Here is a 16,077-nt window from a genome sequence, read left to right as displayed (position 1 = left end):
GGTGGTGCTTATGGTTCGAAAACTTAACACGAACAATTTACCCCACAAAAATACGGGCTTATGGATGGATGGTTGAATGCGCTGCGCTACTGATTTGTTGATAGAAGGAAGAAGAAGAAAATAAACCGAAAACAAATGTACAAAACACCCCCTTCCTCTATCTGTACAGTCAACGTATGAAACGATGCAATAAAGTAAGATATATTACAACAAACAAAACCACACACACAAACACGCACACAAGTACAGAAAGGAAAACGCTACTTGTGCCTACAGTAGTAAGTAATGCTAATGATCAAAATCAAAATCCAAACAAACCAAACAAATGAGCTGTGATCGTGTGAGAGGGTAGGCATGTTTTTTTGTTATGTGCAAATGGCAATGACTGCTATAGATACAGATTGATTAAATAGTGATGGATTGAACAGAAGCGCAAGGAAAGAATCCCACTTGTGCTGTGGTGATTTATGCATTCTTTCCTCTCTTTTTTGTTCGCAAGCAAGCTTTTTCACTAAAGCTTCGGTAGCTGCTCCATTGGCCCGAGGCGATAACCGTAGCACAGAACGAAACAGAAATAGAGTGAGAGATAAAGAGAGAGAGAGCGAGAGCAAGAGAGCAGAAATAAAAACAAGAAAACCCGATTCTACACGAACAAAATAACAGGGCACAGAAGAAAAAAAACAGATTAAGTAAGCTACGGAACTGTACTAAAGTAATACGATTTATTCGATAAGGGGACAACCGCGAACGCTGAGCTGCGATAAGTTAGCTCCAAAGCTCGCGTCCCTTTTCTCGGGGCCATTTTGATGCCCTCCCCGCCCCTTTAAGCTTTAACTTTGAGGATGGTTTGAAGGGTTGTCGTTCCCTGCGACTCACATAACTCAATGTATCCATTCACTAACAGAAGTACAACCGTTTCCCAATTACATGTGAGAGACAAGGCATCGGTGGTTTCGTGAGTGAACGAAATAAACCGAAACCGAATACAGCAAATAAGGTCGAACAAAAACCCAAAAATGTGAAAATGAAACGAGTATGCGTGTGTTTATGTGTACATGAGTGTGCCTGTGTTTCTGTGCTCGTTTGTGTGCTCATGGGGAATGAGTGCAATTATTTGACAAATTTATGATCGTTAAAATTTCGATCCGCGCGATTGCTCCATTTCCGAACCACAACCACAACACACGCAGCGAGGGAACCGGAAGGAAGGATTTAAGGAGGTGACGGGGGCGATCGACTAAAGGCGCGCGTATTGGACTTGGGAGTTTCTTCCCGATCGCCATTTTACTTACCCGTAAGAAATATCGCCGTACGACATTTTGGACTGAGACTTTGCTTGCGCTTTGCCGAAATTGTTATAACTACAATGTGCGTTTTGTGTGCAGCTCGAATTCGCTCGGAATTGCCCCGTTCGGTTTGAGGGGTTTGAGTTTTATGTAATTTTTTCTTTATACAAAAACTGTTCTAGTACGATTAGCTCAATTCTTCTGCCGTTTGTTTGTGCTAAACTATTTGCTACTGCTGCGTCTGCTCGCGTTTCGCGCTTTTGGGAAATTTTCTAAACAGATTCGTCTTTTGCTCTTTGCTTCTGCTGAATCCTTTTTATGGGGTGTGGATTTTATTTTCCACGTTAAATTCCTTCGGAGTGTTTGCAAACGATGCACGAAACGTCGCAATTACTTCGATAAGCGATACTGTTCTAAAGGAACTATCAATTCGTCGTGTGATCAGTTTCGATTCCGTTTTTACGCACGGACCAAAACGCTTCCTATTTTTAGGCTATTGTTCGCATCGAATTGTTCTATGTGGCACGATCGTTTACTTCCGTTTGCGCTCTTTATTTCTATAATAATCCGTTTCAATTCACGGCGGTTCTACGACGAAGGACCGAATATTTAACTACCGAACGTTTCCGGTTCGCATTCAATACCGTTCGCACTGAGGGAAGTGATGATTCAGTGTATTGAGCATGAGTGTTTGAATGTTTGTTGAATGTTATTCAAATTGCAAGCGAATGCTGGATGGCGATGGCGCAAAACCCACCGGCACACACAATGCACAAGGTGCTGGTTGCGGGGTTTTTTATGTTTAATAAGCTATGCACTTATTATGATTCGCTCCCGTTTCGCTCAAGTTGCGCTCGAATTGCATGATATGCTTCGCGCTGAAGCTGCCAAAACAGGGGCTTCCCGTTGTGTCGTTGCTTAACTTTGCACGCACAAGAAGCCGTTCGAAAGTGCTAATGAGGGATGAGAGAAAGGGAATAGAGATCATAAAGAGAGAGAGAGAGAGACAGAGAAAAACCGAAAACAAACGCAGATGGAAAGTTGTGTATGTGAAATAAAGAAAAAAAACAAGACAATATCGTGTAAAAGAATGAGTCAATTGTGAGCGTTTAAATTATTAAAGTTTGATATTAGGAAATTAGTCGCCTAAAGGTATGCAATCCGCAGAACAAAATCGTCGCTCCGTCGTGTACCTAAGGCACACCAAACACATTTCTATGAATTGATCAAACACAAACCCTATGAAGCCCCACAAATCGAGACGATCACGAGTTAGCAAAAATAAAACAAACGTCCAAACCCATAAATGATGCCATACAATTCAATCAAAAGCAGTCGAGTTTGCATTTGCCAGGAACAACTCAATTCCAAAATGCCAACCCCGATTCGTTACCGAAGAAGGGGGTTGGGCGCCCGAACTTTTCCTCGGAACCACAATCTCGAATTGAAAAGCCACGAATCAAGTCGAAACACAACACTCGCCCCCGCCCTTTCCTTTCTGCTGTGTTACCCCCCACTCGGCGAGCAGCTGACCAGTTTTTGTGATTTTCAACCGAAAAACAAAATCAATAAACCCTTGCCAAGGACATGCAAAATCGACCATGCTCGGGAATGGTACGCCGAACAATGGGGGGGTTGGGGGAAGCAAAACTTTCTAGGCTTCCCAAAAACCGAAGCCATCAATCGGGTGAATTATTGGCTTTTGGGGGTTTTTCAATTTTGTAACCCAACTGTTTGGTGAGAGAGCGAGGCGGTGGGGGGGGGGGATGTCTAGTTGCGCCAACGCCCCCAAAAAGTTGCCCAACCGCACACGCTGGGTAGGAGAAAGATCGGCCGGCCATTTATCTTGGCTGTTGGGTTTAGTATTAGTTCGACTGTGTGTTTGCAAATGATAAGATGCAATCAATCTTCAAACTGAGAAGGATTTTAAAAAGCAAAAGCTGTTTGCTGTTGTTCTGTAGCAAACGCCGAGAAGGCAAAGAAAATGTCATCTTTGTCATCGCACCACCAGAAACGGCAACTCATCTTTACGCGCGCGCACCGACGCCACAAACGCGCTGCTAATCAAAAGTTTTGCTAATAATTTTCCCAACAATTTCCGCGTCTTGCAGCGAACCTACCTCCCCCCCCCCCCTTCCAGCCCCTTTCCATAGCGCAAACAGAACAACAGAACAAATGGGCCATGCATGGGTGCAATGGGACACACCCAAGCGGGGGGTGAACACAGGATGCTTCATCTCGCGCGCCAAGTCGCTGACAGCAGCGATGACGCTAGCGAGTTTTGAATGTCCCTGGTGTGAGCATCTTCAGCGGGCGGGCAAGTTGTGAGTGAAGTGTGTCAAGTTTTGGGTTCAATCCACAAATCAGCGAAATCTTCCCCCCTTTTTCAGCACCAAAGCTAGGGGACGTTGCAGAGGGAATAAAAATGCGAATCCCCCTTCAAGTCGAGCAGCATTTTGACAATAAAAGCTTATCATGAAAGTTTAATTTAATCCTCGCGCCCCACCCTCCGCATGCCACAAACTTCCAACCGAAACCGAAACACAGCAGGGTAGGGTAGGATGGTTTTCTGATGGGTCAAATGTAAATGACGACCCGCAAACAGGGGATCGCGCGGGGTAAATCCGTTGATGAACCTTTGGCGGAACGGAAAACTCACCAACGGACTCCCCGAGACCCCAGAAGCGCAAAAAAGGCACGCAAAAGTTTCGCTCGTTTCGCTAGAGCTCGTCCCAAGAAACAGCACTAACCTTACTCAAACAACCATTTTCAAACTTATCGTCCCCCGTTCGGGTACGGGATGGGGTGATTGTCCCCCACGTTGAAAAGCGCAAAAAGCTTTAAATTTCCAGCCCCAGGGCCCCGCTCTTATAAATGAATATTTGTCAATTTCTATTCATACGATAATCCATTGGCTTAGGACGGGCAGAAAAATAAGAGAGAGCAGAAGGATCGAATGAGCGATAAAGCAAGCGAACATGCTTCCTTGCGCTTCCGAGGGAAGGAATGTAAATGATTGTACTATCCTCAGGGAGACACCTACACACACCCACACGCATCTACGCATCCTATTTTGTTATCGTTTTCCACTTCCAACGTGCAAGTCATCGAACCGTCCCGCCGGCTTATCGTCGCCGATCGTGATTCTACTCTACTTTGGAGAAAATGAACGTTTTCTCCCCTGAGGCGAGGCTGTTGTCTGTTAAATTGGTTTTCATGAGTCGGTTATTAGGGATGATTTAAGAGTCGATTTAAGAAAGGAGGTGGGGAAATTTGCAAGCAACGAAACGACATTATTTAAAATACTTTTTACATCGATTCATTTGATAGTTGTTTTCGCTGAAAGTTTTATGATAAATATTGCTAAAAATGATTATTTTTTTGGCCATGAAACGCTCTTTCTTTTCGAGTGACAACTTTTGACACAGGAAAAAAAAGACCAATAATTTCATCCTTCACAGCCAAACATCTGTCCGCGCGGGTTGCCGCGGGTACGGGGGGTGCTTGCTGATGACGATCATAAATTGATATCGTTCAACACCCAAGCGCGAACGCGTTCGCTGCTGGGATGCTTTTGGATCGATGCCAACAAATGCAACGGAAAGTGACAGAGAGAGAGAGAGAGAGAGAGAGAGAGAGAGAGAGAAAAAAAGAAGAAATTTCCCTCCGTCCTATCGGCGTAAGCGACGAACCATTAATCAAGGAATGAATCCGAAACGGGGAGCGCGACGCGCTTTCAATTCATGCGAAAGAAGCACCATTTCAACACATACACACACACACACACACACACCGAGCCATCATATCGGGACGGGGAAGCGGAACAATTCGCTCTATCACACACCCTTGGACGATCTTTGGGGTGAAATAATTTATCATGCCTCTTGAAGAAGGCGTCACCGCTTGAAGACGCTGATGGATGGGGCCTTCGGATGGAACTGCTTCAAGAGCGGGCGGGCAAAAAATGGCATCAAAATGGCGGAAATATTTCGCACAATATTGAATTTCACTTAAAGTATCATAATTATGAGCTATGGCTCATAAAAATGCTTCTTTTCCCAATTGCAACAAAAAGCTCCTAAGCGAGCTTTACACACATTTTTTACTCGTCAACAATGGTACGACATTCAAAACGAATCAAACTAAAACATCTGAATGAAAAACAGTACCATCTCAATGTGCACTATCATTGAACACCGAAACACTATCCAAAAACAATCTGGTAGAGTGTGGCGCAGGCAGCCAAAACGAATGGAAAGTATGATCATTTAGGAAGCGGCAAACCACCCCCTCAACAAACACATTCTCGCACACAAAAGGGAACGAAACATTCATTACTTTCCCACCGCCGAGAACCGTCCAGGAACCGCAAACACATTTCGGGGCTTGCCGAGCGAAAAGCGAATCCAAACAAAATGTATACACAAACACACAGCACAGCTTCACAAAAAGCTTTTCAAGCGCACGCTTTCCAACCCGCAGACCACCGGGTGTTACGAAAAATGCACTTTCATATTCATCTGTCATCAAATCAGCGCCCGCACACACACACACACACACACACACTGGCACAAAATATGGGGTGTTGAAATATACAAATGAAGCTGATGGTATAGCTCCCTCCCAGGTCCACAGAAGACACAGAGCTGTGTCGGAATTCGAGGGTCCGAAAACGCTCTCTCTCTGAATGGCACACGCTCGCCTCTGGACATTCTCGCTGCTGCTGCTGCAGCCCGGTTGGCAAACAAACAAACAAGGCAAGCAAAGCGGGAACAAATGGTGAAATGATGGATGGCACTTTCCACCCTCGAAGGCACTGCAGCGACGGACCTGCTGCAACGTCCGTCGCTCGGCGTCGGAGAAGAAAGCTTTTGCTGCCGCTTGCTGCTTGGTTCATTGATGAAATGGTGGAGGCAAACTCATCCCGAGCTTCAAGGGGAAGCAATAGAAGGAAGAGCGCAAAACGCAATCCCATGGCCAGATCGCCGCAGATGAGAAGAAAGCGTTCGTTTGCTGTAAAGCAAGATAAATGAAGCACGATTCATTGTGCTTCCCAGAGTGCTGGAAGATGGGGAGGCCTCTTTTTTAAAAAAAAAAACCATTCCCTTTTTGTGTCACTTTTGCGATTTCACACTGTGGCACACTGCACTGGATGGACTGGTTTGTCACACTCGCAAACAGGAACCATAGGAAACACTCGCCCCTTTCTTAGTGCAGCAATGGGTGCAGCAAAATTCGTTTCCCACGACAAATATGCACCACGTGCGGTGAGTGAAATGGAATCTTTCACAACTGTCAAGAGCGAACGTTCGTTTGGGAAGCCATCCGGCTCGGAGGGAGATGTGTGTGGAAGCACTGCTTAAGTAAGCTTGAAGAATGTAGACGATGTAGCGTGTAATTTTTATGAACATGTTGCAAAGAAAAAAAACACTCCTAAAGTTATGCAATTTGCATGACAAACACTGCTTATTAAAGCATGGAATCTCTTGATGTTTCTCCAGAAGCCGTCTCGGAGTGCCGTACGGAGGATGCAAACATCCGAACAGAAATGGAACGAAATATAAACACACATTCTCGTCCCGGGCATCTTCAATTATAATTAACAAACATCAAAGCTGCAAAACATGTCATGCCGCAAACATACACTTCTTCCATCGAAACGACTGCCTGCAAACGAAACGCAGACGGGCTAGAACTTTCCCAGTGCTGTCATCGATAGATTGATTGCGCTTTGCTGCCCGCTGTTGGGTCGTCGATTGGGGGCACAGGCAATATTTGCTTTAATTTCTGCTGCTCGTTTCATATATATGTTGCCTTTTGCCATCACATGGGTCTGTGAGGTCAATTCAATTACATTTGCATTTAGATAACAGAGCGAGAGGCAGAACCAATACTTGTACCAGACGAGAGGAGGAGCGCAAAAAATAAAGTTCCATCAGAGTCGATGTGAGTTTGATTTTTCCCCCCAGCACGATTTTCCATGTTTTTTCCCCGACTCGTTTTTAGCAGAAAAATAGTGCATCGGTTGGAGTTTGCCGTTCAAAGCCCCAACTCTGCATGCGAGGTACGGGGACACAGTTTAACCGAAAATTAAATTATCAAAGTCCATCTTGCTATGTCAGAATGGCTGGTGGGAAGCGATTGCCACGCAGGAAGGAAGAGGGGTGTTACCGTTTGCTGACCGCAACCGGACTGCTGTCGGCCGAACCAACTGCCTTTGCCGATAGGTCCCCTGGGTGACTACTTGTGACATCGCGCGGCATATAAACAGCATGGGGTGTGGGGGCCCGTGATCCACAGCACAGAGCCCGTCGGTTTTGGGAAGTTGGGAACCAGTTGTGTGTGTGTGTGTTTACCAACACTGCTGTGCAGGATGGTGTGCAGCAGTGCGGTTCTGGGTGTGGTCATCTTATCCAGATGGGTCACAGACACTCTCACACATGTACGGGGCCATGTTGACCGTACAGATTTTCCCATAATGTCTCCAAAAATTTGTCGCCACCGGGGAGGGGTGGTGTTGTACACCAGGGTGCACATGCGGAGAGTGTATGATGCGGTTTGACCGGTCTCGGCAGGACGCACTCGAGCTCGAACACGGCACGACACGGTCCCCTATGAACACTGCTGAGGTTTTAGGTCGATGTTTAGATGCAGCAGCAGCAGCAGCATCAGCAACTACAGCTTTACAGCCCGGCTAGATTGGGTGAAAAAATCCAATATCCTTTCATTAGCCTTATGTCCGCCTCGGTCAAATGGACCGAGACTAGCAGCAGCAGCAGCACCAGGCTTGTGTGCAAAGTTTGATAGACCGCGTCTCATCTGCATCCCCTCGATGGATGGATTAAAACTATCAAACGACCAACGACCGGGCCACGAGACAACGGGGGGAAAGATCCATTAAAACCTCCCACAGCCAGCGATCACTGATATCATTCGATCAAAGCGGACCGCACGTTCGCAGAGCAACGGGCCGGGGTTCCAATCACGATTGAGTTTTGGGATGAGTTTTTCCTTGCTGTTTTGTTGTGTGTGTGTCTCTCTCAACGTTCCACCCCATCAAAGTCTCGTTTAATCGACCATGATCTCAGTATCGCATGGCAGGAGCACTTAAAATTGACTCCTCGAAAAACCAAAAACGAACCAACCGAGTCGCTAGTGCAGGTCGTTTTTTCGACACCGTGGTGATGAACCGAGGCACAAATTCGACTCATTTCCTGCAAATATCCTGTATGTGTGTGTGTGTGTTTGCGCCTGTCGGTATGCAAGCACCGGGTACAAAGACGTTTATTGGCTCACTAGTTTTCAGTAGGCTTTGCTGCTCGCACACTCCATCGAGCGTGAAACGTCAGTGGCTGCAGCGACGACGCCTGGCAGGTATGCAACACAAAAACACACTCCCGCACATCACACACCAGAGGGAATCAGTTTATTTCCCTTGTTAATTCTACAGACCGCAACACCGCGTCTACTCCCGGGGGCGGCGAGAAGCGAAATTTTAACACAGATTGGCATGATTGAGTTTCCGAGCGATGGGTGTAGTGCCCCCTACCCCTGGGGAGTAACGGGAACGATTTCAGCCACATTCATCCCGTGTGCCGGTGTTACTGCCTGCGGACCATCATCTCCTAACTGTGGAACTGGGGAGAAGGTGTCCAAAAATGGTGCTTCAGGATTAGGGCCTGCACACGTCATCAGTGCGTGCTGCTCTTTGTGTTAATAAATGAAACTTTCCACCCCAAATCCTGTGTGTGAGTGCGCCCTGTAGATGGAACTGTTTCTACAATAAACTCTGTTTGAGTTTGTCCGAAATTTGCAGACGTGCAGGCGGACCCCTCTCGAACGCTCGCCAAAAACACAGAAGGATACGATTTAAATCACCGTTAATTAAATCGTGCGGTTTGCTCGAACATTGTTTAACTTTCGAACCGGATTGTGTTGGATAGCTTGGTTAGATAATTTTGCAAATGAGATATCAACATTCGTGCGTGTGTGTGTGTTTGTGAATGGGCCGAGCGGACGCACGTCCGCGTCTGTGAGCTTTCATTAGGGAATTAGAACACTGCACGCCGCTCGCATCTTCAAGAAGCGTCTGCAACCATCTTCCCACATGGAGAGATAATGATGGTCCGTCGTGGTGGTGTGGGTTTTGAAAACAAACTGCTTAATTTCCTGCTGCTGATCCTTCTGGACACACACACAGACGTCACCCACACTCAACTAATCATAGTGAAGTGCTCTGGTGAGTCCTTCCCAGTTAGCAGCGAGGGTGGTGTGTACCTGTGGGAGAATTTCATCCCAGCGTTCGCCGAAAGTGATGCTTCAGAAGTTCCATTTTCACCGGTTAAAACACACACACACACACACACACACACACACATGCTATACATCCACTTAATTCGCATCATCTTCACACTGGTGGCTGCCAACGGAAAAAGGATGACTTCATCCATTACCCAAAAACCACCGGACAAACGGGTTTCCATCAGCGAGTACCTTCCCTGCTTCTTAATGGACCAACTCGAAGCAACTCCTGTGTGGGTGTGTTTGTGTGCTTCTAGAGCGGTAAGTGGCATCCAAACCAGGTAGTGATCACTGCTGTCTCGCATTTCCAAAAACGGGTTAGCCACTCTGCTCTCGGGTGTAGGAGCGGATAGGAGATATGTTGATTGCGTTCTAATTCTACGCTTCCTTCCGAGTTCCTGGAAAGCGGGGACGAATGGAGAGGGATTTGTTGCCAAAGCAACAATCCACTAAGCGGGAGTGCAGAATCCTATTTGCATGATGCACCCGCCCGGCACTGGTATGAATCTTGCATCAGTCTAATTCATGACTTGCCCCCATGACTCGGGGAACTCTGCGAGGACGCCGGGAATTCGCCAAAGCTAATGCTCGCTTTCTCGTCTCTTGGAATCGGAACAAACGAAAACAAAAAAGGCTCGTGGGGAGTGCGAGCTCTTTTACTCTCGGAATTAAATTCCTGTGCTGTGGGGATGAGGTCGTAGTCTTGGTCTAGTCCCGGCGCTACCGTAGGACTCGTCGGGCAGTACGCACATTTGCATTTTAAAGGATTCTTGGTAACCTTTCCAACCTCAAGCCAGCAAACAAAGCGAGGGGCAGAGAATGCAGAGGATGAATTTGACCACAAAATATCCCACCAGAGAGCCTCTCAAGACAATCGTGTCGCACAAACACACACACACACAGTCCCGGGGAGTGGTTTATCGTACCGATCGTGCCGTTTAAAAGGCACATCCGAAGGCAAAACATGCAGTACATTTTGGATGAAGTCCCGGAGCCTGGAATGCCTCTTAAAGAATGTGGCCAGTGTTCCAATAACGAGATGCATATGCACCCAGCAAGCATACGAAATGGCCGGACGGACGGAAGCCATCGCGTTCTCCAGCAGCACACGCGACCACACCACAAAGCCCACCGGCGTCGCCGGCGTCGGTTGGGTTGGATTTAATTTCATTAATTTTTCAATCGCCATGATATACGCCTTTTTCCTCGTTCCGCACTCGTTCCAGCCCCTCCTCGTTTGCACGTTTAACTTTCAATTCTTCGCATAATAAACCATCCCAAGCCATCCTTTCACCACCCGTTTGCATCCTTTTAAGCCCCGCTTCGTTGGTTGACCACAAATAGGGGTTACGTTTTTGAGCCACACCACCGCCACCACCACCCTCTTGAGGTGCATATTATTTTTGTGCAACGAACCACGGATTTATTCCACTCGTTTGCCTGCGTTTGCGCCCTCCAGTTCTGAGAGGGGGGGGGGGGGGGGGGGAATTATTTCCTTCCTTACCGTGGATTAACCGACACAAAAGTGAATGCAGCAAACGGTGCACTTCACTGCGGGATAGGGGGCAAAAGTTAATACATACAAAGAGCTTACTGTTGCGAACTGTTTCTCGAAGCGAATCAAAGCTCAGCCCCATCCTCCGGGGTGGAGCAGCATTCCACTGGCAGTTGAAGAATTGTGCAGCACTGGGGGAAGGATTTCGAAAGGGTCGAAAGTTAAAAATGTGGTTGTTTGTTGTTCTTAATGCTACAGCGCTGGTTCGAGGGGGAAAGTTGTGAAGTTCCTAAAGCGATTCATTTCAGTTGCGGGATGAAGGATGAAGGGCTTCTACTTGAAAAGCTCCCACAACTCTGGGCCAAATGCTTGACAAAAAGCTTTCCTTCCACTCGAGCTTCATTCAGACGTGCAAACTCCTCTTAAATTCATTTTCAATTTGTATATTGAAATTGCATTTTAAAAGCGACAGCCGGTATGCGCCTTCGACCTTCCCTGCTTTTTAAGCATCTCCTTCCGTCTATTTATTCATGATTTAACTGTGCTGCTGCTGCTGCTAATCCCGGGGAAATCCAATAAAACGTACATCAAATTCGAACGAGCCTGGTAAGCGACGACTGATGAAGTCCTCTTAATCTTGCCAGCCACTCGCACCGTTCTTATCGGCAGCTACCAAGCAGCAATGCTAAACGAACCTCAAATGGGGCTGCTGTCCAGCTGCTTTGTTTCTGAGTTTTATGGTTATCGATTGGCTCTCTGGTGCTTCAACAGCATGGCAACGGCACGGGGACAAAAACGGTCTCCTGGACCGTTCGATTTTACAGAAAGTGAGTGTGTACATGCTGGCCCCAGTACACTTGTTGGTGGTGGACCCCCACCTCCCCCCCCCCCCCCCTTCTCCTCTCGTGGCAAATGTTTGTCAATTTCGTAAAACGGCAAAACCAATCAACGGAAAATGTACGACGGAGAAGTAATGTGGAGAGAGAGTAAAAGAGAGAGTGCGCGCATCCCGAAGTAAGGGACTGGAAACGCTGGACGTTTCATTAATGAAAACATAAAAAATGCATACATTTTGCCCGGCGCCGGTGCCGGGATGTAATCGATTTCCGTTCCCGGGAAAACCGGTTTTGCAAAAACGTGCTTAGACGAAGGTGGAAATGGATGAGTGAGCAAAATGTTCAAACGGAAAACAGCGAGAACGAGCGAGAGAGAAAGAGAGAGGAAAAACAACAACAGCATCACACACACACACACACACACACACACACACACACACACACACACACACACACACACACACACACACACACACACACACACACACACACACACAGAGAACAGCCATAAGCCAAGAGAAAAGATAGATGAAACTCGCCGGATGACGTGACTGGGAAATGAAATCGAAATGCTCACCGCCCTCCTCCTCCTCCTCCCCCTCGCGCCTCACCCGTTGTTTTGGCAAGTTTTTCGGCCCCAGAATGGACGAGGAGGAGGGCAGTCGGCTTCAGCTGTGCTTCTGTGCGTGATTATCAAGCTTAAAGCAGTTCCGATTGGCCATTGGCTCTCCCGGGGCCAACGAATGAATTTAATTATTTTTATTTACATTTACTCTTAGCATTCCGGGAACCACCGCCACCACCGGGACCACCTTCGGCCTCTCTGGCGGTAATCTGTGTGATCCGAAGTACGTTTTTCGGTTCGTTTGTTTGTTTGCACGGGGGTTGGCTGAGGCTTTTTTTGCCGGACGATGTGAAACGTGTTAAGGTAACGTGCAGTTTTTGTAAATTAAAATTCGTTCCCGGGAAAGTGTGTCTCGCACGGGCAATAAATTATCCCTTCGGAAAATGGTTAAACCGTTGCGGGGGAGGGGCAAACCAACAGTACAGTGAGAAGAAACACAACATCAATTAAAGGAAAGAAGAAGAAGAAAAAAACAGACAGCAAACAGCACAAGTAACATGAACAGAGAACAAAAGTCAACTAACGAACAACATTCAACGCAACACAGGAAAGTGATAGTGAAAGAGACAGTGTAGAAGATAGAGAGAAAGTATGGCAGAAAGAGAGAGAGAGAGAGAGAGAGAGAGAACGAGCGATGAGCAATGGAGAACGACAGACAGAGAAAGAGAAAGAGAGAGTGCATCTTTGCTAGACAAAGAGACTGACAGATGTGAAAGGGCAAAGATGAAACGTTGTACCAAAACGAAATGTGATAGTTTTGAAAACTTAATATGAACAGGAGCACAGTACTTGTTCTCTTCCCTGAGAAAGAAAAAAAACAACAGCGAAATGGGAATGAATAGAAAACACAGGAAAGCTACACATACACAAGGCGAAGTATGCGCGTACGGGAGATGGCGGTCGATGGAAGTTTCATGTGATCGAAATGGCCAAATGGAGGCAATGGAGAAAGAAAAGCAGGACAACAACCGAACGAACCAAACAAAAACAACAAAAACACACTATTTGACTCAAACGATGACAAAATGACGGTCAAGTGACGTGGCTACTTCGTGTGTTTGTGTGCTTTTTTTGCCGTATGGCCACAGCTGACACGAAATAGATGTCGATGGATGATAAAAGATGAACGAACCAGCGTCCGCGCTTTTTGGAGGGCGATGAAACGTGTTAAAAACGTACAGCAACGAGGCAAAAGAAACAAAAAAACAGGGAGAAAAGATACCGGGAAATGGGGAAAAAATCACAAGAGAAAACGGAAAAAACGGGCCAACGACAATTTTGAACAATAACGATACAGCGCACTCCCGCCCCCCCTAAGGGTGTGTCCCTAGGAGGCGCGCAAAGAGTGTGTCATCGATGCGCGATGTGCTATGAGCGCTGAAAAGGTCCATCGAACGTTGGACGGCCTTGGTGTGTGTGTGTTTCGGTACGTGTGTGTGTGTATGGCCAAATGGTGGTCGGAAAATATTGCTTTTGTTAAATTTTGAGGGCGTTGTTGGTCCGCTTGGGGACCACCACAACAACAATTTTGAGCGGGCCTCTCGTCTTTCGAGGTACCATTTTCAGTGTTTCGGTCGAAGAGTGAAGTGTGTGATGGTATCGGAGAGTTTTGAGCATTTTCTCTACACAGAGACAGATACTAACGGAAGCTGTTGTATGGGATAGAGATCGTGATGGTGTTTCAATGCCTTTTTTATGCCATGGATGGAGCATATGGAGGGTGTAAATATGAACCTGACAGGTGTCATCATCGCTGTCACAGCGACTCGCAAAACATCATTGAGCTACTCCAAACAAACGCTGCTCCGTTGGTCAATATTGTGACAGCTGTCAAATGGTATTTTATGGTGAATGTTGTGACCTTCAGGTTCATATAAACACCCAAAATTTGTCGTAAATATTGATGAGTTTGAAAACTATCTAACTTTTAACTAAAACAGTTTTTGATGATTCTAATACTATAATGACATTCTAGAGTGCAAAACCCAACCCCAAATGTGTGAAATGCAGTAGTAGAAAAGAACAAAAGATCCATTGTCCCTGAAATCAATGAAACGATAATCAATCGAAATTTCGTCCCACAATGATCCCCTTCGAACTACCCCAAAATAAGAAATGAGAAAACCCCAAAAATTGTCATGATATTGCGCCTCCCAAAGAAGAAGAATTGAAAGCAAAAAACACACACGCCCTGGTACTCACTCGATAAGCAATTGACGTAATGATTCCGCATCCTCCCCATCGCAGCGATCGCTCTTGCGTGAGCCGAGAGAACCGGTACCGTCTCCTATGTACCTTGTCCGCTTAAGTCCACTGCCGGGCGAATGACGCGTCCCGGTTGACGAACGCCCATCGTCTACGCCACTGCTCCGTTGCGAATCGATCGACTGGGAACGGTAGACTGGCGGGCCGGCATGGCGGAAAGGAAGATACACTTTTAGGTACGCGGGGTTAGAAGATGATGGTTAGACTAATGGTTATCCAGTGCTGTGCAGAATAATGCAAAATCATCGTGTCGTGGTAGTGGTGGTGGTGGAGGAGGGGATATGCGGAGGGTTTGGAATGTTTGGGTCCATAATCTCCGCATTGGGGATCCACCAGTCGCGGGATCAGGTGGCTTTGGCGGGAGGTGGTTATACATTTTATAATGGTTTCGATATAAAAATAAAACGATTCCAGGGCAGCGCCCAAACATGGGAAAGGTCAATATGAGCTAAAGATTAAAATGAAACAGCGTGTTACGGGATGGGGGGGGGGGGGGAAACAAAGGCAAAAGATGAAATTCAAAACCAAATCATCCTTCGTCCGGTGGCCGAGCAAAAACAAAACCCCCTGAAACTAAACGAGTAACGATTCCATAAAAATGAATGAACGCGGAAAAGCGCCGCTCAGAAACGGTCGTCTTGGTGAGGCGGCTATCACGCGTTCACGCTCTGGTGTGCACTGCGGTTGTAACAATAAAATCGAATGTGATAAGGGATGAGCGGGGGAGGACCCGGCTTCTAATCACCTGCGTGAAGACATTTCAATTTAGCTTCCGGTTTGTAAATGTATTTGCGTTTTCTTCGGATAAGAATGCAAGAACAAGATGAAAAAGGGCCAACAAAAAAGGTAAAATCTTCTTTTTAATCTCAATAAAACTGTTCTGCCTACCTGTGCGAACCGTTTTCTATTGTGAAATCTGTTTGGAGTTTGGTGCTGTCCATGAAGTCTACACTTTTGGACGTCTTAAGTGATCAAAGTTATTGCAATCGCCTACATAAGCTACAAACAACACTTATTTAATGCTTTCGCCTCAATTTATGCATTGCGCAGCACAAAACGCCTAAAGTTATACAATTTGTATGACCCCTACTAGCCCATTATAAGCGCACCTAATACCCTATTCTACACTTTCCAAGCGAAACTGTTACCATGGTCCGTACCCAAGGCAGGCAGCGAGGTAACGATGAAATTTAAAACTGCACAAGACACCCTCCGTTCACGGTTCAATTATCACGTCACGGAAATGGCAACGAGATGATAATGTTTGCA

The 16,077-nt window shown here is 46.5% G+C and overlaps 1 protein-coding gene across 38 annotated transcripts in view; it reads right to left on the bottom strand.

Moving 5' to 3' along the window:
* Positions 1–16,077, bottom strand: part of LOC1269835 (glucose transporter type 1) — a 172,006-nt gene that overhangs the window by 40,660 nt on the left and 115,269 nt on the right. For 29 of the 38 annotated variants that reach the window (XR_009764505.1, XR_009764507.1, XR_009764504.1 and 26 more), the window contains one exon: positions 14,746–14,977. The exons of 6 other annotated variants lie outside the window; for them this stretch is intronic. Coding sequence is in view for 28 of the 32 variants with exons in the window: in XM_061640627.1 (XP_061496611.1) it covers positions 14,746–14,977 (232 nt within the window). In the remaining 4 variants the exon portion in view is untranslated. Of the gene's footprint in view, positions 1–1,292; positions 2,240–14,745; positions 14,978–16,077 lie in introns of those variants that run through there. 3 more of the 38 variants (XM_061640645.1, XM_061640647.1, XM_061640649.1) reach the window with 2 other exon arrangements.

The sequence above is a fragment of the Anopheles gambiae genome, chromosome 2 (genome assembly GCF_943734735.2).
Source record: "Anopheles gambiae chromosome 2, idAnoGambNW_F1_1, whole genome shotgun sequence".
In the NCBI taxonomy this organism is placed as follows: domain Eukaryota; kingdom Metazoa; phylum Arthropoda; class Insecta; order Diptera; family Culicidae; genus Anopheles; species Anopheles gambiae.
This window is presented reverse-complemented; position numbering and strand designations above follow the sequence as displayed.